Consider the following 26344-nt stretch of genomic DNA (forward strand, 5'->3'; position numbering starts at 1 on the left):
CAAGCCTCATTCACGTTTCAGGTTATTTTCACAACTTTTTTAATAGAAGAGTAAGCTTATTGGATTAACTAAACTTATAAACGTCCAGACGTCGGTTGTTTCAAACTTATTTCAGTCGTCAGTTTTATAAATTACAGCCCTTATCTGAATTGTGAATTCTTCTGAGCTACATAATTTTGCGAATAGAAAAAGGAAGCAAAAATATCTCGGCTTACTGTTTAGCTTGGCTTTTATTTCTGGCTGTGAAAATGTATACATTGGGAAATATAATTCTGTAACAATTGATTTAGTTAATAGGCGCACAGCTTGAGTTAAGTATTCAGAAAAGGTGAGAACTTTACTATTTTCAGATGTTAAATAAAGAAATAAAGTAGAAACAATTTTCTCATTAACATTTTTCTCATAACATTTATTTTTTTTTCATTTAAGCTTTTATATAAATTCTCAATCATTCTTCTACAACAAGTTCTAAACCAGTACTGGCTATCCTCTAACCTATGGAAATAATCCGCAGATATGGGTTTTAGACCTTGCGTTTTTGCACATTCAGTGTTTTAGCGTATCATACAGAAATTAATGAAGATATACAAAATTTTATTATAGACAGATAGAAATATATCACATTCCAATGCTGGAAGAAAGATTTGTTTTGTCAAAATGAAAAAAAAAAAAAAAAACTTGTTGGGAAATTGTCCCAAAAATTTTCAGCGTAACGTCCCAGTAGTCTTAAATTGTAAATGTCTCATACTAAAAGTTAGTTTGTAGTTTGTAACTAAATTACACCTAACAGATACTAGATCTTTTTAATTTATGTTTCCATTCACAATTTAATTTTATTTTGATTGATTTAAAGCAACTGCGTCTGCTTTCTCATTTTCAGAAAATTTGTTAAGTTAATCTCATTCTATGAATAAGTAATGATTTCGCCTTTTAAACTTTCATCCATCATTTTATGTTATCCATCCCAGAAAGTTCCTGTTTCGTGACGTGAGTGATATTCTGAGTCATGAACTTCCCGTTTCTGTGTTTGATTAAATACACTCGTAGAGTCAACGATATGAATTATTTTTTACGAATGGAACTTACAAATCAAAATGTTTTTGGTTCAGCTAATTCGTAATTTATATTGCAACTTAATCAATACTGAGCACAGACGCATAAAAAAGGGAATAATAGGCTGGATAACACATTTTCGCCTTCGCTAACATTTTGGCTCGCTATGTATGCACTTTGATTCTTTTTGATGATACATTCAATTCGTTAAAAGCAAAGAACAATTCCAATTTGAAAAATTTAGATTACAACTAACACTTCAAAGAGTTATAAATTTAAAATGTTTAGAGTTTAAAAATATTTAAAAATATTTTTAAGTCTTATAATTAAAAATATTTTTAAGTCTAAGACTAAAAATGAAATTAGAATCTAATCTTGGCATGAAGATTTCAGTTTAATACTGGAAATAATTAATCTAAGCAGTTACAGTAAGCCAATTACAGTAACTAATTAATTAAGGTGGATTTTAAAAATTAAATCCCCAGGAATTAAAAAATATAGATCATAATAGCTTATATTTAAAAAGAGCTGTTCAAACTGGCAAGCAGGATACTAGAAAAATTTACTTTGATATTACTTCACAGTAAACTTATAAGGTATTTCTCCCGCCTTCTTAGCATGCCTTCGTGGTGTGGTGGTCTGCAGGCTGGGTCCGTGGTTATTTCAGAGGTCCGTGGTTAGATTCCTGGCGAGACGTTATTCATTTTTTACTGCTCCTGCTTCCAATTAACCTAATGTCTCTACAAATTGAGCCACATGTAGACCTGTGCACGTATTTAATAAAGAGAAAACTTAATAATCAAAGTCACAACTTTTCACCTTTTTCGTGGAATTGCTTGAGCACGAAGCGTTATAAAAAACTTTTCCTCATGAGCAATATTTTCTTTTTGATAAGACATGAAACTCGCAAACTGGGAACAATAAACACTTCAAAATGATTTTCTCTGAGGTGCTTAAAAAAGCATATTATTACATTTTGAAGCGCCATAAAACAAGGTGTGCATGTAAATTAGATAAAGTTTAAAATTATTTATCTTATTTATTTCAAATCAGAAAAATTCTCCTCAAGTATTATTTAATTTCATTAATTTAGTTTCACTAATTCTTACATTCTTCTTATATTAGTATAAGGTCTCAATTTTTTTATCTGTAATTCTCTTTCAGGAAGCGGACCAAACGTGCTATCGTCGTGAACTACTAACTCAATGATCAACATCATTAGAGGGATCAGATTCATTAACTCTAACAAATAATGTCTTTTGTCAGCAGTTTATTGAGCAGTTAGACATGTTACTTGGATAATAAAGCGCTCTAGTTGAACTTCCTTCCTCTTATTTGTTCGCATTTTGCTTTTCGTTAATGTGAAACCAATTCTATTTCAAACGAAAATACGATAATAGCGGTCCGTTTTGCAGATTATTTTACCTTTTTAAAGTCAGAGGTATCTGAATGCAAACATATTGTTCCCAATTTATTACATTTTAAATAAAACCGTAAAAGAAAGGAGACTAATGTTTGATCAAAGAGAAAAAAGTTAGTGTTTTTTCTGTTATAACTATTTGTTTTTAAATACTAGATATTATTCATCTGTTAAAAGCCACACAAAAACATTTCAATTTTTGTTCATGATGGAATTTTAATACTTCTCTTTTGTGAAAAACTCCCGAAATCTGAGAGTATTAAGATTTTTTATTGGAAAGCAATGACTGAAGACTTGCAATTATAATAATAAAAACAGATGTAGTGGGAAAAAATATAACTAAAGTGTTAATAATAATTTCCTTGAAAATAAGAACTAATTATGGCTACAAGCACTTTTATTTTTTTTCCACAAATTTTTACAACTTATATTTGCTGACATGTTTTTATAGGCTTCAGGTATGACTATTTGAGTTTTTTCTTACTCACTACACTTCATCTATACATTAAAAAATTTTTTAGTATAGATTGTCTCCATCTTATATGTTTTTAAAAAGGAAGATATAAGAAAGATAAAACTAAAGTGGATTTTATGCATGTCCTTAATTTATGGTTTCCGGTTATAAACCGTAAAACAGAATTAATTTATATTGCAACTTAATCAATACCAAGCACAGACGCATAAAAAAGGGGAATAATACGCTGGATAACACATTTTCTCCTTCGCTAACATTTTGGCTCTCTATGAATGCGCTTCGATTCTTTTTGATGATACAATCAATTCGTTAAAAGAAAAGAACACTTCCAATTTGAAAATTTAAATTTCTGTTTTTTAATTCAGTTCAATTTTGAGTAATTAATTTTCTGTTTTTTAATTCAGTTCAAAGAAAAATATACATTTTGACAGATAAGAGGAAAACGAAGCTAATTGGTCATTTCTCTCATTAAGAAAATTAAGAAACCTTTCTTGAATTACTTTCTCTAAATTTATATTTCATTGTCATTAAATGTTTGCAATGAGCAATCACAATTATTCTTAAAATAACTAAATCAATATTTCAGAAGTAGAGTAAAATACCTCATGTATGTTTACAGTTGACATTAACACGAAGGTGAATTTCTTTTTTGTGTAGGGAAGAGTGGAATAAATGCAATGAAAAGACTTTTAGTTGCTTGAAAACCATTAGTAGATAAATTATGTAACTTAAATGTAAAAGAAGCTTTTAAACGAATAGAGGGCATGTCATGAATGCATATAATATATGTAGATACTAGTCTGCCTTTTTATTTATTTTATCATAAGGTAAATGAAAATCCTGTAATTTAAACTTATATGACATTTGACAGATTACTGCATACAAACGAAACACTCCCCTAATTCCTAAAGCTTTAATGAAAGGGAGATTTCCATTTTTATAGAACTAAGTGTAAAAATACTATTGTAATTATTTCGCAGCAACTTTCTTGTTATTAGTATTGCGGTTAGCTTATAAATATCGCCTTAAAACGAATTATGTGGTCAATGTCTACTTGATAGCTGATTTAAATCAAGGTTTTCGGTTACATTTCCCCATTATACTTATTTTGTGCAAACGTAAAGTTTATAAGACCAAGCTTCCATCTACACTGGTGTATGAAATTAAGAGAATTTTCATATTTGATCTTCGATCTCCAGATCTACTAGACAGATTTTAATAAAATTTGGTGTGAACATAGGTTGATATAATAAAAACAAAATAAACATTCAACAGTTATAATAAAGACACATGTTCGTGTGTAACACTCATGGGAGTCTGAAGGTCTAAAACAACGGTTGTAGAAGACACAAAAGAAATGTGTTAATAGGGTGTATGGTCCTCTCTTACAGCCATACAGGCCCCGCAGCGTGATGCCATACTGGAAATAAGGCAGTTTATCAGTGCTTGTGGCAGTTGGTTCCACTCATTCAGCAATACAGTTTTTAGTTTCTGAATAGTTCTAGGAGGGGTGTTGCGAGTTGCGATTGCCCTCCCCAGAGCGTCCCAGACATGCTCTATGGGTTGAGCTCTGGAGACCTGGCTGGCCAATTCATCCGGCGAATATCCTCACTCTCGAGAAATTCGTCGACCAGAAGAGTTCTATGTAGCCTCGTGTTATCGACCTGTAAGATGAACTCGGTGCTCCCTGCACCCCCGGAAAAGGCAAACTGTTTAACGAAGGGCTCCAAGACATCATCCCTGTACCTCACACCAGTCACAGAGCCTGTGTCAAAGACGTGGAGAGGTGTGCGGTCATCCAACATGATGCCTGCTCAGACCATTACACGCCACGGCCATAATTGTTGATTTCGTGGACATTTGAGGGTAGATAGCGGGTCCTTGGCTCTCTCCATGTAAAAGTACGATGAGAATCAATGTTTAGGCTAAAATGGGACTCGTCAGTGAAGAGAACGGTCGCCCATTCCTCCGTACTCCAATCATTATGCTGCCTGCACCATGCTACTCGGACTCTCCTGTCCGTAGACGTGAGGGGACGCAAACAGTCGGTCTTCTGAAAAACAACCCTCTCTCATTGTCTTTTGGAAACAGTCACCCTTGTTACAAGGGTTCCTGTGGCTGCATACAGGTGCCGAAAGAGCTGGGAAGCTGTAGCCCCTCTGTTAGGCGTCGTTAAAATGGACAGATAGCGATCTTCTTTGGCCGTCGGGGCTCTTGGACGAGCTTTCCTAGGCTTTCTCTCGATAGATCCAGTATCCTGCAACTGTTTCCATAGGCTACATACGACGCTAAGGGTTAAATTAAACTTCTCTGCATATCTGGATTGCGATTGGCCTGCCTCTAGCCTCCCCACAATTCTCCACCTCATTCCATCATCTAACCCTTGGTGGTTACTCATTTTTACTGCTCCGATGGGAATTTAATCGATTGCTGCAAGATAACACCAAGAAATTCGCCGAGGTGTGCTAGCGAACGCAATTCGTCTTACACTCCCCGCGCTTATAAAGCCTGTTTTTCTGCTGGATACGCCTACACACACGTGTGCGCTTACGTATTTGCATTTTTATCTAGAAGCAGTGGTTTTTCCTTCAGTTCAGTTCTTTTCATGCAATTAGATAAAATATGCGAATTCTCTTAATTTTTTTCACCAGTGTATGTTAGAATTGCTACCAGAAACCATAGAAATATCGCGATTTTTAAAAATAAATTGTCTGCTATGTATTACTGACCTTTTGATGCAACACTATCTCCGGAACTAGAGTGCAACATCAGAACTGTACCCTGTAAAACTTTAGGCCATTAATTCAAATAACACGAGAGGTTCGTTGCCACTTCACAGAGAAATGGCATATTTTAAATATAGTCTCCCTTCTTTATTGGGAAATCCATCTTTGTAGTTCATAAAGCTTGTATTCAAAGGCCTTTATCCTTCAGATTTCATAAATCTCGAATGAGACTAGGATTTAAGGTTAAAAAAATCGTGAATGCAGAATTTAATATTTTTATTCAAAGTCGAGGTCGAATCTAAGAACTCATACATAAATTTTTCTTTACTTTGCAAACACAAGTTCCAATATTTGAAGGATGACAGAATAACAATAAGAAAAGCAGGCCTTGCAGGCTGTTAAGAATTTTCTAAAATATTTAAGAAATAAATCTTGTTTTGAAACTCACACAACAATTTTAAATAATTATATTTCTCCTCTTGAAATCTCTTCTCAGAATGTTTCTCTCAGCCTCCTACTTTGTTTTCAAAAAAGGTGGATACAGAATTTATTTACTTAAATATTGATCCTAAACATTTACTTCCAGTCACAAAACTTCGAAAAATGCGAATGAGAAATTTAAAATTAAATTTTCAACACGGCAGGTGAAAAGGTTGTTTAATAAAATTTTTAACTTTTTACACTGTAATAATGTCCAATTATACAGATGCTGATTGAGGTTTGAAAAGTTAATTTTGAAAAAGTTATATATCTTTAAAGATAAATTTCAGTGCAATATATGTAGTTAATAGATTCATGAAAAAGTTAAAAAATCGATAACGAGGACTCTTTTACCTAATACAATAAGTACTCAACAAAGAACGCAATATTTGTTTAGCAATTTTGCCCTAAATCTGGTAAGAATTTTAGAGAAATCGCTTAGATGTAATGAAAAATGATATAACTGGTAAATTCATTCTCAAACATCTGCTACATTTTATCACCTAAATCTATTAAGCTTTTCTTATTTCTATGAAACCATAATGAACGTTTTACTAATTGAAAGATTAGTTCTACAATTTCATATACAAATTTAGATTTTGATATTTAGTGAGCTAATCCTGCTCCAACCCTAAAACTACTTCCATCGAATTCTCAGTCCCAAAATGAGAAACATTGTTGTGAAAGAGTGAATCTAAAATCAATATTTTAGAAAAGAAGTGCTTTTAGAGACCTTTCCCTAACATCTAAATGGAAATTTTAGATCATTTAATTTTCTGATTTCGGTTAGTAAGAGTAGAACATTGTTGTCAATTTTACCACAGAAGACAGTGTATAGGTGATGCTGTGTCAAAGAACGACAGAGGTTTATAGTTTTTTATATTGCCAACCTGTTTCATTTGCTATAGCTGGTATTCGATCTGTTACAACTGGCAAGCTGTTCGGGATGCTGACACATTTTGGTGTAAGGGATTTTGAGGTATCATTAATTAATTTTTCGAGTAATTTTAGAGTAAAGTAGTCCTAGAAATTACTTTAAAACGTTCTGCAACATTCAGCAATTAAGGAAAAATAATTACTTTCTTAAATTTCATATACTAATTGGCAATTAATGCTATCAGAAAGTTCTTTTTTTTTCAGAGCTGATCTTTAGTAGTAGTAGTAGTAGTAACGGAGGACGTGGGTACCATCCCCCTACCATTACGGTTAATCGATTCTGCCCACGTCCGCCCTTATCTAGTATTTATTAATAAATAAAAGGTTTTTACATTGCCATATAGTGTGGCATATATAGTACCATATAAAAAATAAATAAAAATAAAAATCTTAAAGTAGTACTTTAGAGTCCTTCATGAAGTGTATCTTTGTAAGTAATTCTTTATAAAATGTCGAAATTTGTCCTTAGTAAAAAACGTTTGAAACTTATTCCTTCGTTATTCTTCAAGAAGTTCTCTTTCGTTCTTCTTCTTTTCTTCGTTCTTCTCTTTCCTTTAATCTTCCTTTCATTTAATCTTCGTTAAATCTTCCTTTCTTCTATCTTAATTTCTTTCCTCCATACTTTAGCTGATCTTTAGTGCCAGTTTAAAGAATTTCATGATATTTTTGACATCTTCACACTCCACAACTTAACCCAATTGTATTCCAAAGCAAACTCTCAGTCGCCATCTCGATATATTTGTTTCAATGGTCATATAAATATTAGATGAGTTAGTTATATCCGGCGAGAAAAGAATGAATAATGTGAAGCACAGAATCTTGCACAAACTTAACTCGAACCAATGGAATAAGATCTTCTGCGAAGAATAAGGACACTCGTAAGCTTATGAACTTCTTTCCTGATTTAAGCTTTCCGTATGTAACAATACACTTTCTTGTGTTTGATAATTTTAGGTTGTTTATTTTCGTGTTTATATTAATAAAGGAACAAGAGGAAACTTTCAGAGGAACTTCTTATATTTTCTCCTATCTAATTAAATTCCGTATCTTGATAATCGATACCACTTTGCAAGTTAAAACTGTATGGAAGATAAAATCTCGTTTTCCTTATTTCAATAGGCTGGTGCAATAATGGTTTAAAGCCGTTTCCTCCGTTTGTTCGAATAATGGTTTAATTCCGTACTTTAATTTGCGGAATTTATAATGGATTTTAAGATTACATAATTACTTTGTAAATCTGAACGTATCCTTGAAATAAAGGAATGTATATTTCATAATTTCGAACTCGAATACCATATACCTCAGTTTCGACCTTTTCTCGATTTCGAAATTTAGTTTAAATTAGCAAACTTTGCTCAAATTTCCTTTCCCTTCTTTTAATATATTGCTTTGTGTATATTATTTTATACCTATGCCTCATTATAATTATTCATAATAAACCAGCCATTATAATCACGTTTCTCAAGCGAAAATCTTTGATAAGGTATCACACAAGTCAAAGATACATCAGATTTCATGGGAGCTAATTTGGAAAGAATTTGAAAAATTAGCAACTTTTAGTAAGCGCTTGCATTTTTAAAATTTGGTTGATATCTCCAATAAGAAAGGAAATTCAAAATTTCCTGGATCGTCCATTGGATGTTACCCTATATAAACCGATGATCAGGTTTTAATTCAGTCTTGCACTTTTACTGAGAAATTGTCTTGCGAGACGGCTTCAGACATTTTTATCATACATCTGAGAGTAAATTTGCTCTCAGATGTTTACAATGCTTGCTTGGCACGCATAAAGTGGGATTTTTCTTATTATCATGTACGATGTTTCTGGAGATATTCTTGCCTACTCTTAACGCTGTGCACTGATTGAATCCATTAATTTTAAAGCTTTAATAAAATTATTTTTTTATTATCGCATCAATTCTCAGAATGTTATGTTATTTCTAACAATTAATGCAGTGTTAAGCATGCTAATTAATTCATTATTACGTATTCTCCAGGAAAAGAGAACGTCGTGGAAAACCACAATAACGTTGTGGTTGTCTATAGAGAATACAATTAGACGGAGAAGGGAATGACGTGTGTAATGCTAACTGCAAAAATTATAGATTCTAGCGAGACTATTATTTCTGAATTCCAAACAGAAACAGAATTAAAAAATATTTATGCTTATGTAAAAATCCTGATTATTTCCAACATCAGGAAATAACAGTTATTCAGAAATAGGGTCGGAAATTATGAGCTTATTGGTAACACTGAGGAACAATTTGTAACACAGTTTCTGTTGAATTCAATTTTTGAGCTGTTTTAGAGCTAAATAAGCATGTTGATTTCAAAACTGCAGCTAGTTTCCTTCGACCTCGAAGAATTACTCTCTTTGGAAATTCTGGAAGGCGATTCTGGTGAATATCGAATTGCCCACAAAGAAAACGATTTTGAAACTGAAGCTGATTCCGTTCGTAATGGATTTGACCAGTATGAGTTGAATGATTTGGCACAAAATTTTGGATTATCCAAAAAGGTTCAGAGCTGTTAATATCACGTCTGCGCCAGAAGAACTTGCTTGAAAAAGAAACTAAGGTATCCTACTTTCGATTAAGAGAGTTTTGTTTCTATAATACTTTCGAAGTGATGATGGATTTGTGTATTGTCACGGGGTTTAATGGAAGAGTTTTGATTTTCAGCCTATAACGCAACTCAATAGCGATTATCCATCAGTAGCTCAAAGCAGTGCTTGAAGTGTGTCCTCTTCCACAATGGAAATTTTTTTGGTGCAATCGAAACAGGCCATTCAGTTTGTCTGGGTGTAGAATATAAAGGCAAAGAAAGTCATTGATTTATTGCTATATCACATTGGGTCTCTTAAACTAATTCATAAAATCTTTGACAATTGAAGGAGAGTTTCAAAAACCTCATTTCAGCATTTTTTAGTTTGGCATTTGGAAAGATAAAGGCCGGGGTGTTTGATAGTCCACAGATTCGGTAGCTCTTTAAGGATGAGCATTTCATAGGAATAGTGACAGAACTTCAAATGAATGCTTAGCTGGCAATCAAAAACATTGTAAAAGACGTTCTTTATTTATTTTTTTCACGTTTATTTAAAGTATGGAGCTCCATTAAAATTCGCTAAAGTCCATTAAAAGCTCCATTAATTCGCTGCCAGTCTAGCTAAAGTTTAGTTTCAGTTTATAATTGCATAAGTGATACTTAAACTTTGTAAAATATAATCTATTATACAAATGTAGTCCAGACAAATGGTAATCTTGATCTAAAATTACTGCGTTGAGTATATTTATTATTTGGTTTGGTTTGTGACTGTAAATTTCGATTCAAAGTGTAAAAACTTTCCTTTAGTTATATATTCATTATTTTATTGCTCCATCCCTACTATACATTCCAATTTCGACAAGTTAATGCAAATAAACCATACTTTTACAGTATATTCTTTATTTATGACTTCCTTTTTAAATACTTACTTTACAATACACATTAATTTGCAAGGCAAAATTTGTCATCATTATGCATTTACTGGAGATAGCTTATACTCAATCTTTTGTGCCGCGTTTTAAACGTTTAAACCTTTAAAATGTTTTGGATGTCTGCATAAATGCTCACGTATTGTGACTTAAAGTCATATAAAGTCATATAGCCACAAAATGGCTTCTTTTAAAACCATTGCTTGATAAAATGTGCTTGAATCATTTAGCATATATTTTTTATATTAGAACGTGTCTTGGTAAGCTATAAATGCAGCTTATTTTGGATCTTTATCTTTTATCTTGGATCTTTGATCCATCTGCTAAAATTTCTGTTCCCTTTTCTTTAAGAATATTCATATGGCATATGATTGTTACGGATTTAGCTGGATGTTTGCTCAGTTTCTGAACTTCTATTTCCGTTGTAGAGCTTAATATATTTATTTCATATATAATGAGGTCCATCTATAACGAAACAAGAATATTCTCCCTCAGTCAGTAGTCGCGACATATTTCTTTGATAGGTTTTCATGCTGGATCGAACCCATACAAGAAAATGATGTTTCACTTGATTGGAAAGAATATTCCATAAAACAAAAAACTGAGTTAAGTTCAAACGCATTAAGTTCAACGGAAACCAGTGACACTCATATATCTTAAAACCTGTGTTTATTTCATGTTCGGCTATATAAAAACTCAGTCCAAAGATGCATCTTATTTACCTCAGAATGCAGGATTTGATATGATTATGGTTATTTATAACGTCTGACTTATTATTAGAAGTTAACTTCAGAGTTTACAACGTAATTTTATAGCATTGCTATCTCAAAAGTTTAGAAACATTACAGGTTAAAATAGGTGTTTTTTAATTAATTAAAGCTATTTTAATTATATTTTAACTTAATTAAAAATATAATTAAAGTAGTTGATTTAATTACATTTTGTAGATTTTAAATTTTAGCCTTACACACTTTTTCACGTAATTCGGCTCTTCCTGTTATTAGTTAAGACTTCCCTCGATGTTAGGAAATTTTGGATAATAATTTGCCTCATCAAAATGTTATAGAAATTAATTGTCTTAACATTTCAAATTTTCTTTAATTTTAAACCACTAATAAAGGACAATAATTCTAAAGCAATTATAAATAACATAACAAAATATTAAGCCATTTCGGCGAACACGGAAGTTAATAACAATGAACTCAAATTGTCAACATCTGTAACGTTTCGCAACATCAAGCTTGAAATGCTCACGATTATTGATGTCAAAGCAATTGCTATATTATGTTAGGCCGACTCTGAAGCGAGAATTACGTAAAGCAAGAAAGCTTTTCAGCGTAATGTTTCTAATACTATTAAGCGTTTTGTGTAATCTTTAATACTTTCACATAATACGATTTCAGTGTCAGCTGGAAGGACATATATCAGTGTAAATGAAATTATTACACCCATTTCAAGCTTATTTTAAAACATGCATTTTTCACAACTTTCATTTCAAAAACGCCAGAAGATAATAAAAGCAATCTAGTCCTTTCCTCTAAATAGAGTTTGAATGTAATGTATGAAGCCTGTTCTTTCTAATCTCCAAGTTGTCGTGTGAAAAGTCTTTCATTAATAATAAATTTAGCTGTGTTAAGAAATAGATTTATTCTCGGAAGAATATTATGGATCAAAACCAAAATAATCACTGCATACGAATTATCTGATAACGTAGTTGTCAAAAACATTCGGAATAGCAAAGAGTCATATTCGAGAATTAATCAGAGCTGAAAAGAGAAGACAGTATTACTTATTAAAATAAAATACCATAGTATATCTTCCATTATGTTGCTGCGTTTGTTTGGCACCATAGTTTTGACATTAAACAACTAGAGATTTTCATCACTGTATAATATACATAACTAGTAGAAAAGATAGTTTTACAAATTTGCAAAATAAAAACTTTTAGAATAATGTAAATGTATTCTTCAACCTTGTGAAAACTTTTCTCGTTCCCCGATATGTTCTCCGCTGATGTGGTAGAGGTTAGGACGTCCATTCAGCATTAGCAGATTCGTGATTTAAGTTTTGACGAATGCCCAATTGATTGTTTACCTTTTTCTCTCCGAAAATAAGTAAAACATTTTAGAGTGGCTCTCGAACTAAAATGTGATCGGTGTTTTAATTCCTTACCATCTATAAAGAAATAATTGCAGCTACGTGCATTTGTAGTGTTAAGTGGTTAGCGCATTCATCTAAAGTGGAAGACAGAAAGTTTATAGAGGTCTACAACGCTTTCTAAAGTGTGCTAAACGTCACATGAGCAGTTTAACGTCTATTCGCGACCATACTTATCCCATATAACTAAAACATTTGGTGAAATCTTATTTACGTTTTAATCCTAAAGGTATTTATAAGGAAAAAATTTCTTTCAGTATGAAACTATACTTTAAATGCAGTCCATCTGCACATAGTCTGATTGACGTGACTGTTACTGTAGAAAATATATTTAAAATTTTGGTATGAAATTTCTTTTCTTATTTGTCTTTTGTATGTTCCATACGGAAAAATTCTACTTGCATGAATATGTGTAATGAAAGTAAACCATTAAAGCAGAGAATATTCTTTAAGAATGCTAGAAAAGTTCCTTTAGATAAGAAGAGGTTACAGGAACAATTTTTGAGTCATCTGAATAACAACTCTACATATTATATTTGGAAGTCCGTAAACTGAAAATGAGATAATAAATATATTTAAACGCAGACTGTGCTATATGAAATCTAGAAATCATTTTCCAAGCCTACTTTAAGTAATGAAAACAAACTTCTATAAAATAAAAGAACTAAAAGCTCTCAGTTAAGTAAAATAATACTGAATTTGAAATCTGATTCTTATGTTGAATACTTTTGAGATAATGATATTTTACAAGAAAAAATATTTTCATTTCTAAAATGAACTATTCTTTTAAACTAAAAGATTAGAAATCGAAAGGTACTTAATTGATTCGAAGTTATTTTATTGAAGACTTCATGCGTTTATTTGTAAACTATAAGAACAGTTAAAGCTCTCATTTATTTTGAACTATAATAAACATTCATCATCCTGGAATATTATTTGTTCTTCCGACATTTCCATCTTTGGAAATGTTTAGCATATAATTTGGCGAAAGAGGATGCTTACGAAGCTCTGAGCCTCTTTCTCCTTGATCAACATTCCATTAGAAAAATTTTTGTCTTTTATCAAGAATACCGAAATCATTTCTGTTGGTACAGGAATACAAGGTTTTCACTGTTAGTATCTGAAAGATAGTTCTGACGCATTTTTACGTTTGGCTTTGACAAGCAGACATAAAAAGTGAATTCTGTATTCTTCAGTGGATATTCTGAAGTATCTCATACCTGATGGTGATCATAAAGTGTATCCAACCTGCTCAAAATAAAAGATGATCAGATTTTCTTAAGCATATTCTCAGATGATGATAGGATTTCTTGATGTTGACCTTCTTTCGGACACTTTAGTTGTATAAGACTTTTAAAAGTGAATGCCATTATGAATTCAATATAGTCAACACTATATGGAACACTATTTCTGAAATTAAAAATACAATGATAGCAAATTGTTAAAAGTCAATATTGTTTCTATACGTGGGTGAAAATCCTGATGGTCATAATGGTGGAATTAAATACGAAAATTAAAAGATTCTCTATTTTATTAGACGTAATAAGGCAGACAGAAAGTAATATGAAGCAGTTATTATTATAAATGTTTCCTAAACGTTTGGAAGTTGACAACCAGTTTCTTCTATTATAATATAACCCCTTTTATCAGAACTAAACTCAACAGAGACATTTTGGATAAGTCATTTTTGGTTAAATCCTCGGAACTGTTCCATCAGGTACAGAAAACAATAATATGCATACAAACAATTGCACCGTTTGACAGCAAACTATACAGCAATTTATATCTCTTGGACACAAGTTTTCACAGTTTGTAATTTGTGCCTACTGCATTCATTGGTGTCGAAGATGCTGATATTATTTATTTTCATCATGAAACACTTATTCACCTCTAAAAGATGAAAAATATTGCTATACATTGTACCAAAATCACACAAGTGTATAAAACATTATACCTAGCTAATGTATAATCTTGTGGTATAATTTGGAAAGAATATAAAGCGTCTTTTTGTGAACTAGCCCACCTATAGAATAATAAATAGTATCTGTACTTACTATCTAAGTAGATTGATGGGCACAACTGTCTTCCATCTCTGTACTTCCATGAGAACAGCTTCTGTATAGGGCAAATGGATGTGGTCAGCCCAGTTGGGAGTTCTCTCGCGACCAATAACCTCATCAATTTCATCCTGGATTTTCTTTTGCACATCCTGATATTTGGCCATAGTCAGCAAAGTCCATTCAACAGTCGCCCTGACAGTAGTGCTACCTGCCCCAATGAGGGAAGGAGCATTGCCTTTTAGCATGGCACCTAAATATTCAAACATAAGATGAAATGGAGCTGTTTTCATCTAATTTTTATAGAAAAAAGAAATAGTAAAATGGAATATTACTTCACCAATGGATATACAGCATCGCAATCATTGTACACTACGCCACAGACTTAAACTGTAACGATTTTTAAAACATATTAGTTATAACCCACACTAGATCAATTATTAGGCAATGAATACTTTCCATTAAACCTTATGCTTTGGAATAATGACCAAGATTTTATCATTACAGTTTTCTATATAATATATTTCTTGACCTTTAAAACTTGTAAGCATATTTCATGGAAAGTGATCAAAGTAAAGAATTTTAGAAATCATAATATATTCTGCATTAAATAAAATTTATTTATTTTGTAAGGTTTATCTTAACTTTACAATAGTTATTTTTAATATTGAAGCCCTTTCCTTTAAATTCTTGCAAATCCTTACCAGAATGAGGTTTTAGCATCGCGTTGCATGTAAATGAGGTAGAAGGAGTATTTAAGGAAGGTTCAGCTTACTTCAGTAGGAGAGCTTAATAGTCATGAGTGGCGCGCGTTTGTCATCAGGTTACTTCGCTACTAAGCCAACCACGCTCGGCCGTACTGTACGTGCCTGTTGATAATCGCCGGCTAATTTAATTAAAGACCAACTACGTTAGGTAACTGTGTCTAGCTTCGGCTAAGACAGTTTAGTTTAGTATTAGATTAGTTTCTTATTTTCTTATCTTATTTTTATTTCCAAGTGGAGGCTTTCCTGTAAACCCGAGAAGGGCCAAATGTTATTATTTCTTTGAGTGAATAAAAGGGTATTAGAACACTTCTCTGGACTTTGTCGTTACATACGTGAACTCAGCGAGGAGTCGCTGCACGGTTCCATAGGTTCCTTTACGTTCAGCATAGACTAAGTAGTTAGGAACATTATAATTTCACAATGTAAAATAAAATTTTTTCTACTCTTTGACTTCTTAACTGAAGAGGTAATCATTTGCTGCGGAAAAATTATATTCTGATGATAAATGCTTATTTCAAGTTGTATATTCAAAAACAGTATAGTAAATATCTGACGCTGAAAATTTAGTTTAAGCATTTACACTAAATATTACTGTTTTTATGTCGTTTATAATTATGGGTACTTTTCCGTTTCGACGGCGCAAATCTCGCCAAGCAGACTTTGTTGGCGATAACATACAATATACACATAAAAAATTTTAACAAATGTTAGTTCTAAGAATTTTTTATTTTGAAGGCATAAACATTTTAATATGGTTTAAAATTTTGTAAAAAGCCAATAAATAAAGATAATAAATTTGTAAAAAGAACCATGATAGCATAGTAAATTTAAGAATTTACTATGCTATCATGGTTCAACATCCTGATTCGCCGGTTCATATCACGTGACGCCAAGTGATCTCATCTCACGTAAACTACGCTACAAAAATATAATTCTCTCAGTAATTATCTACATTAATTTTAAGTTAAATCTTAATTTGGAACACAAGTTTAAATGCAAGAATTATTTCAATTCGTACGAATAGCTTACTCAGAAATTATGTAAAACCGCAGTCTTTACTTCGCTAGTGCATTCTCATTAGAATGGATGAATTTAAGCCTTGATTTGTTGCCTTTTCTATATTTTCGCCTTCGAGTGAGCGGTGTGATCGCATCTTAATTGACTTAATTACCGCGAATGGTCTTAGAGCATAATATTTAATTATCTTTGTAAATATTCTATGTAATTGTATGCTAGTATTGAAAGAAACAATCAATCTGGTAAGAAATGGCTGCGACTTGTTTTGAAAATGAAGCGTAAAAATTGAGGCGAAGATATTCCGTTTGGCATCAGTTGTACCATTATTGGCGACTTTAATCGTTTTCGCCGGTAAAACGGAAAAGTACCTAATTATGATAATTTAATATTATAAAATATCTCATATAATGCACTTTTTTGTCAAAATGCCGTAAGACTCGGTGATCTGACTTTAGTTATTTGAAGCACGAAGTCGCTATGAGTTGAACATGTGCTTATCATCAATGCAAAATAATTTATTAAACGTTCTCAGAATAACGGTAGACATCAACTAAGCACGCAGACGTTTATAAAGTAGGGTTTAGGTGTATAATTCATTCTGAATTTTTCTCGTTTTATTTCTAAACGCAACTATTCAAGACAAAATTTTTCTAACGTATATAATATTTCAGATTTTATGTTGTAACACATTTTTATTTGAACTAGTTCCTTTTATAGTGTATAGGAAACTGTCTTGCAACATTTAATTTCAAATATCTCTGATATAGGTAATATTTATCTAAAACAATATGCATATGCTTCTAAAATCTGAATGCCTTCTAAAGCTAATGCTTTAAGTATGTTCTAGTAAATAAATTATTTTATCGTTAATGCCATACTCTCTTATTGATGATAACAGAACTGTAGTTCATATCACTTCTCAAATACACAAGTAAGTTTAATAACTTGTATTAATATTTATTTGAAATTACTATTCATTACTCCTCAAAGAATACACGAGTATTAGTTATTGGACTTGGATAAGTTCATTGCCTTTACCATTAATTGAATTAACAGATATTTCTTCGGCGGTAGGAAAAAACATAAGTTGCATTGCCTTGACTGATATGTTAGATGTGCTTATTTCAAGAGTAAACAGTAATTAGTGGAAAACAAGAATTTTGATACAAGAAAGAGTTTCTGGCATTATTCAATATTAAATCAAACAGAGGAATATTTTCTAAATTTAAAATGATAGTTTCCTGTATAAAAGACCTTATTTTCTATTTGATCCTCTCCATTCTCCTTAATGAATGTTGTATAATATAAAATATCCATTTTGTTCTGCATTTGCTGCGGATAAAGGTTATCGATTCAGTTTGCTTTGGTTTAGTTTATTTGATTAGGCAAAGCACTCTAAGGCCGTTTGCCTAAGAGGAAGGATGCCTTCGTGGTGGACTTTCTAGGGGTAACTGGCTCATATAAACACTATCAGTTCAATAACAGGTGCATATTAAAAGTATTGAACTTACGAGTAAAGGATGTATTGGGTTCCCTGTATTTCCTTTGTTCCATCTGTAAAAGGAAGCCATCCATGTAGTCTCGGATGAAATTTGGATCCAAGCTTAATTGATGCTCGTCGATTTCTTTACTGGAAAATTGAGAAGTTATGCATAAATATAATGCTTTCTAAATTATTTTTTAATAAAATAATATTAGGGTATTTTTCTAGCGTAAATGTTTTGAATTACAATGCATGACAATAAAGTTCGGTGAATGGTGTTATAAGATGCCCACTCGAGGTAGTAGGCAAACGGCGAAGCGCATAAAAAGATGCTCCATAACATGTTTGAACATATCTGAGCTCGCCATAGGAATAAGCATTTGCAAATTCTGCTCTAGACACTGCAGAATTAATACTTATCCATGCATTACTGGAACAGATATCGCAGAATTCTTTGCTCTAGGATTAAATAGTGTAGCTGTGATAGTAAAATGGAGCAGCGAAGGAATTTGAAGTTCGATTTCAAACTTCATATACCTGGGGGAGAAAATCGTAAATACTGAAATCAGTTTACAGATGAAAAGCGGTGTCTATAAAATACGTTTATAAACGGTTTGGATAAGATTGCACTGAAGTTGCTACTCGAAATGGTAGGCATACGATTTCTCGTAGTGATGAAAACATTGAAACAGTGATGAAGATTTAGCCGGAAAGAATAACAATGAATACTAACACGTAGAATGTTATAGAAAATTTGTTGCAAAAGATTAGTACTGAATGTCCAGCTAGGCGAGCTAGTCCAGAATTAGCTAGGCGGTCCCTTAATTCCCTCTTCAAGGTAATGCCTGCACATATTCGACCCTCGTTGTGAAATTGTGAAAGAGTTCATGGCCTGTAAAGGAATCATTGCAGTTATTTGATCTTGCTCCAACAGAATTCGCTATGTTCACTCACTTGAAAAATTCTTTTCTGGATAACGAGTTTTGGGTAATTAAAATATTTTAAACCATTTGCGAGGTTGTCCAATGCAATTAAAAGAATAATTTTAGCTTATTTTCATTGAAATGACGACCGCATATATATATCGAAAGCAGCGAACGCAGCAAAACGAATACTAACGTAGCGCCATCTTTCAAGAACAATAGTCATAACATGAGAGAAAACTAAGATTCTAAATTGGAATTAAGGTCATTTAATAAAGAAGATAAAATTTTGTTAATGTCAAAGGAATTTTGTTCAAGTGAAGCAATTTTATAGACAATTTTCCCAGAACCAAAGTCAAATTTGGGATGAAAATTCCAGTTATGATTAACTACAGAAGATTTATTTATTTCCCCTTTTCGGATGTAAGATTCGTACTTCTTGATGCGAAATTTAAACCCTTTTCAGTCCGATATATAGCGGAACCTGGGATCCCGAAAGCCTCACATCACTAGCAATTAAGTCCAAATACAAATTATCCAAACAAGCCTCAAATGATGAACGTTGTCTCGATTTACAAACGCACGGCAACAAATGATTTTCAAAAGTGTTTTGAAGAGCTACAGAATTAACACTTGGGTTCTCTTGCAACAATATTTACATCTTAATATTTTCAATTAAACAACATTTTAATATTTTTCATTGGTTAATTCTTGTTAGCCAGGTTTGGCAACAAGTGACCTACAGGACTTTGAATTCAGCCTGGAATAATTAAGGCCTGTTTGTACTATAGCCAGAGACTTTGAAAGCTTTGACACAGGACAGCTTTTGATATTTCATTATGATATTGTATCTGTAGACTTGGAATTTTAAGTTAAAAACGAACAGGTAGAAAGCTTACCTAGAAAAAAATAAAAGTAAACTCAGCAAGAACGATTTGCAATAATTTCCGAAGTAGCATCAAAATACGACCATGAAAGAAAGAAAAAACGATAAGATGAGAGAGAAAGGAAAGAAGATGATGTGCAAAAATTTTGCAAAAAGGCAGAAAACAGCAAAGATTTACTTTACCCTACATCCTTAATAAAGCAATAACAAGCTACGGCACACGCGTTTTCAATGACAATGTTGTGTGTAAAATTAGAAAAAAAAAGTAATATATAGGCAACAACAAATCGCATCGATGTATGAAAATTTTAATAAACCAAGTTTCCCAGTGAGTTTCAAGCAGAGTCAGATGGCGCTAAAAGACAAAGAAAAGGTGAAAGAAGATACCAAAGACAGTTACCTAATATTTTTTTATGGGAAAAGAACTTGTAATCCAAACAATAATGTCTCTTCCCTTCCACATCACTTTTCACTCACTCTTTCACTCTCCTTCGCACAAGTATAATAAGATAAAATTAAGATTTTGTATGTCTAAACTATTTAATCTTGTGTTCATTTTGTTGTTTTAGACACAGTGGTTTGGATTATTATAAATTGTGCAAAACGTGCTGCTGTAAATAGGTTTATAAATAAGAACCCATTTATGGTCCATGACCGAATTAATCTCTTTTACATTAATAGCTGTGGGGAAACAGGTTTCGATTTAAGAACTTTCGAATGATGATCGGTCTTCAAGAATAAACTGAATTCGCAAACTGGGGTTTTACTATGTTTCAAACCACATTGAAAAGATATTTATTGCATTCTTCACTTCCGATGTGAACTGCTTTGAAGTTTTTTCAGGTTAACACTCGGATAGAATCTTAGTTTTAATAGTTTGTTGACTTTTGATGGATTTGTTTACCTTTTGTAAGCATTGATGGAAAAATACGACAAATGATTCCTTTTTGAATCATGGAGTTAAACGGAAAAAAGTCAGAGAAAGCATAATAACGATGGCGATGATAAAAATGATCGATGCACTAAGCAACTGAATAAAGATAGGCTGCTCTCAACCGCTGTTAAACATTCTGGCTTCTCATCATTGATTTTCTCAAACATTTTTGGAAAAGATTCTAATATCTGGAAAAACCCAATAGCATTCTTTGAGTACTTGCTTTCTCACAAGCATGACTAATGAGAATCAAAGGTTTATTCGGCATTTAAAATTAGTAATTAAAACAGAAATATTATATAAACGGAATTCCATATGTATTTGTATTGAATACAGCCTCTGAGGTGGACAAAATCATAATTAATTTGCTCTCTTCCGTTAATGCCTGACTCAGCCACAGGGCACCATCAATATTTTCGAAATACCTAATTGAATTTCTCTCCCCATGCTGCTGAATATTTACTTTGGGTCTCGATAATGTTTATTAAGTATAAACCTTTAACATAAATATAGGTTGTTCAATTTTGTATCGGAGTTTTGAAGATAATATTGAATTATATCGCACATGAAGTTATTTTCCTGATCTTAACTCTGAAACATGCTATGACCCATTTGTGTAGATAGCGTATTATACTGATTTTCCTTTGTCAGTTGTTTAATATTGTTAGAGGAAAACTGGGTCATAAAGACACCATATACGAGAATAAATAAGAAGTTCCTCCATTTCTTTGACTGAATTAGAGCGAAATCATGATTAGGGTTAATGTGTTATGCATGGGATGTTTGTACTCTAATCAAACTATTACTCATTTCTAGAAACTCCGTGACTCCATCTTAGCGTGTTATGAAGCAAAATAAGATTTAAATACAAAAATCAATTTAGTAACAAAACTAACAATGAAACTTAAATTGCTTAAAAACGCATAAAACGTATACAGCAACCTTACTTTAAAAAAATTAACTTAGAAAGTTTAATATATATACTATTAAAGACTAATATATTCAGAGTAAATCAGATGAAACCACAAATAAATGCATCGAATTTGAGTAAGGTTCGCACATTGAATACACTATATATTCAGTTCATTAACAATTGCTAGGAATTATCTAAATACAAACTATATAAACATTAATGTATAAAGTATATAGATTCTTGTATAATGCCCAGCTGGCTTCGATGTGTGATTAACAAGCACATATACCGTGTCCTGCATGAGTTGTATACACATGGAGTTAGATTAAACTCAGTTAATAAATATTGAATTAGGAAATAAACTAGTGGTGTTTAACACTTTCATTCGCTTGGCCACTGATAAATTTATCTCATCATCTTATCAAGTTGATTAAACTGTTTTCGATTAAAATATTTTTTTAATTTAACAAAGCTCGTTATTTGTCTTTCTTGTCTTAAATATTAATAAAAAATGTGAAAGATTCATTTACACACAAAGAACAAGGATATCGCTTCATCATGAAAATATATTATTTCAAATTTTGAAAAATGATTTTAGCTCTTGATTAATAGAGTCCTCTACTTTTTCTTCAATCGCATTTGCACTTATTTTAATCAAAATTTACAAGATAAAAGATTTAGGGTTTTGCCATGTTTAGATTTAGGGTTTTGCCATGGCATATACTTTTTTGTTTTATTAATGTTTGCAAATTGCAAAGAATATTTTGTTCCAAGGCAAATAGCCCTCAATTGTTTTGCCATAGTTAAATAGACCAAATTAAACTATCGTCAGCATCCCAAACTTAATCGTAAAACAAACATTATTTAGTGTTCTTAATATTTCATGTTTGCAATTTTTTATTTAAATTTAAAATGTAAGAACATAATTTTATTCAATGATAACAGTGTCATTTTTCTGAAGAAAAAAAAAAGAAGCGCAATATCTGAATGATTTGCAGCAGTATCAGGCAATTTCAATTTCAGAGGTATCAGGCTTATAATAATATTTGGAATGCTCAATTTTTAATATCATATTTATATAAATATTTTAAAAGAACTTGATTTTTCTAAATTTATATATCATGCCTACTTACATATATATGGATCTAAAATTTAATGGACTTCTGATATTTACAATTATAACATACCGAATGTTTATGGCACATTAAAGCGTTGTATTAGAATTTGAATAATTAGATTACAAGCCTGCCTTTTACCTAATCGATTCACTTTAATGTCACATAAGATACTTTAATGAAGCCCTTAATTGTTGAAACCAAGTACTCGCTGTGTTGTTTCAGAACCTACTGCTTATAATTTAATTTGTAACCAAGTGAATTTAAATTCTTTTGCATGCAGTGTTTTGCTCGAGATGTATTTGATAAAATTGAATCTTGTATAATATAGGTGACTATAATAAAATGCTACATTATGAACAATTCTTTAAAAATCTCACTGTTTGGCAACTCGTGAGAAATTATTCTATACTGAGCTTCATTATGTATGAATTTACAAACATTTTTAATTTTTTATCTGCAATTATGAAAATGAGAGTCTCTCTCTGTATCATCTTTAAACTTCGAAGTTTAATATTTTTATTTAACACTGAAATGACCTTTTTATGGATTTTTTCCCCGTACGTTTGTTTAATCAACTAAGTAATAACAAACTTCCGCCATGTATTTCATCGAATAGACCAAACGATTATCTTTTAAATGAAATTTACTTCGAACCTCCAGAATAATTTGCCGATTTTGAAGGAATTTTCAAACATTCCTCCATTGTTTCTAGATTTTCACATCCATTATTTTAAAATTTCAACATTAGAAAAGACGTTATCTGTTATAAAAGTTTGAAATTTGTAGAGATCATATAGCAAACTCTTTGCCTTCTTTTAAATAAAGAGTAATAAAAAGGATTATTTAGAAGATTTTCTATACTTTTTTCCCAACTGTTCATCTACCTATTTTAAACAGAACGAAAATGTCTCAGCTTATAAATCATACTACATTTGCTAAGAAAATGTCTCAAAGCGAAATCGCGTAATGTTTCATTTTCAAAGCTGATATTCTTATTTTTATTCATTTGTTTGCTTTATTAATTGACATTTTTTTTCTTTTTTTCCCAGAAGAGATTTTGCGTGTAATGTTTGCTTTATCTTTTTCTTTTCTTTTTTTTTCATTCAAGGCGCATTTTCTGAATTTTGATTCGATGTATGATCCATAGAATAAAATAACTGATTGGCCTTTAGAATTATTTTTAAGCGGGCTTTAGAAATATTTTTAAGTTTATATACCGAGTAATTCAGAAGTAACAAAAAATAAAAATTTTATATATCGATATAATACAGGCAGTGGTACGACGAGGATTTCGCAAAAATGCACAAGGCATGGAATTTCTTTTAATAACGAAAAGTTTTATTATCAAAATAGTTTTATTTCCACCGATAGTTGGTTTCCACCGATAGTTTTATTTCCACCGATAGTTCCACCGATAGTTGGAGATCTTGTGGTCTCAGGGACGAGCATTTCGCATGGATAATCATTCAGAAACATTGTGATGGGTGTCCTTGTTGTGCAACTCGTTAGGTAATTTCATTTAGAATTTAATTTTTGATTTTAATTTAAAATGGCTCAAATGGGAATTAATTTATTTCTTGTTTTCTAGATTTTAAGATCTAAGTTTTTTTAATATGGGTTCTAACTCTTTTTATTTGATTTGGTAATTGATAATGATTAATCTCTTTTAATAACTTTCAAGGAGGGAAAGCTTATTGTATTTAATTTCTTTTACGAAAACTTAAGTATGAATTTAAGTTTTGTTTGTTTATTTCTTATTTCACAAAGCAATATCTTAAATTTATTTTATTATGTTTTGACACCATAGACAAAAGATTCATTAGTCACTTGTTTAATTGTGTTTCATTTGAATTTCATCTATGTATTATGTTGCACACACTAGGGTTTAAAGCAAAATGTTATGATGTTGCATGTTACAAAAATATGTAACACCATTACAAAATCTATTACATGCAGGAATTGAAGCAATTTCAATAGAAATCATGCATTCACAAATTGGGCTTCCCAAGAGATGGACAGTTATGCGTACTGACTGTCAATGTCCTGTAGACAAAGGAGATGCTAATTTTAATTCATAGAAATGTAAATGCACACAGCTGCCATAAGTGGCAGAGAAGCCATAAATCCCTTTACATTAGCCAAAGAAGGTAAAGAAATTTCAGTGGCAAATTTTGAACTGTTTCTTTATCAATCGGGCATTACGCAGGATTTAAAAAAATAGCGTCATTCTCTTCTTACAAATTAGCATGTTCTCCATAGTGTAAAATATCATGTAAGATGGATCTCATCCGTACATGCTCTGTCCAGCTCTTGTTGCGATCGATATTCTACATTGAGTTTGATCTCAGTCGTTCTTTCCTTAACGAATGGCCATGGAAGCGTCTCCAGACCTAACACTTTGTAACTTTTGGCTATGGGCTATTTTAGCGGGTACAGTAACCTTTCAAATATTTTTTGCATTTGCAAATTTCTTATGAAAATTGTTGTTATATTATATTTAACAAGAAATTAAAAACAATGTTTGAAAAGTAATATATTATTAAACTGCTTGTTTAAAAAAGATTTTAAATTATTTTAAAAATTTGATTTTTAAAAATTCCATATGATACTCTCAGGTACTAATATTTTTGCTTCAAAATTTTTTATGCATTCCTTGGAAGATATACTATACAAAACAGGGCATGCATTTTGGAAGCTTCTGTTATTAGATTTAATATATTTTATTTGCTGTCATATCTAACAAAAAAAAAGAAACATTTTGTATGTTTAAATATTTTTTGAATAACTACAAATGCGAATGTTAATTCCATGCGCATATATGTTAAATCCCTGATAATAAACAAAAGCAAAATTGTGAAAACTTTATCTTAAAAACAGTCTTGCCATTTTTCAAACATGCATATCAACAAAAAAATTAACCTGAAGAAACATTTAATGTGGTTTTTCAATTCTAAAGTTAAACGACAAATTTGACATCAACCAATTTGACATCATCTAAATTTCGAGCCCAGTTATTAAAATTATTATTTCGAGTCCATATAATTAAAAGTATATAGAAAATACCTCATACATCTAATTTCAAAACAAAACATTCTCCAATTTTTTTTAAATGCTAAATTATCAAAACTGCAAAATAGTTAAAACTTGAATTACAGTATTAATTTGTGTACAAATTAATTTGGTGTACAAATTAAAATTGTGTACAAATTAATTTACTATTTGGTGGTATGTAGTTGTATTATATTCTGAAAAGGAATTACAAACAGAATTAAACATGAAACATTATTAAACTACTTGTTTAAGAAATATTTCAAATTATTTTGAACAAATTTAATTTTTTAAAATTTACTACTACTTTGTAAATACTTATATTTTAGCTTTAAATTTTTGCGCATTTCTTAAGAAATACTGAGCAAAATCGATACTTGTGTTATTTGATTAAATAAAAGCCGAACATCGATGAATTCCATATTTACAAATTTGTCTATATTTCATTGCTCTGGAATCATGATTTCACTTCACTTGC

At 31.3% G+C, this 26344-nt stretch overlaps 1 protein-coding gene across 3 annotated transcripts in view; it reads right to left on the minus strand.

Annotated features, from left to right (window-relative positions):
• LOC118182141 (cytochrome P450 2J6-like) overlaps positions 1–26344 on the minus strand; it is a 145976-nt gene that overhangs the window by 20333 nt on the left and 99299 nt on the right. For all 3 annotated transcript variants that reach the window (XM_085816626.1, XM_085816629.1, XM_085816633.1), the window contains exons 5-6: positions 18073–18191; positions 14775–15030 (exon numbers count right to left, since the gene is read on the minus strand). In XM_085816626.1, coding sequence (XP_085672752.1) covers positions 14775–15030; positions 18073–18191 — 375 coding nt within the window. The remainder of the gene's footprint in view (positions 1–14774; positions 15031–18072; positions 18192–26344) is intronic.

Source organism: Stegodyphus dumicola, chromosome 1, assembly GCF_044657685.1.
Source record: "Stegodyphus dumicola isolate Sdum_Otavi_A_Nest chromosome 1, ASM4465768v1".
NCBI classification, from domain to species: domain Eukaryota; kingdom Metazoa; phylum Arthropoda; class Arachnida; order Araneae; family Eresidae; genus Stegodyphus; species Stegodyphus dumicola.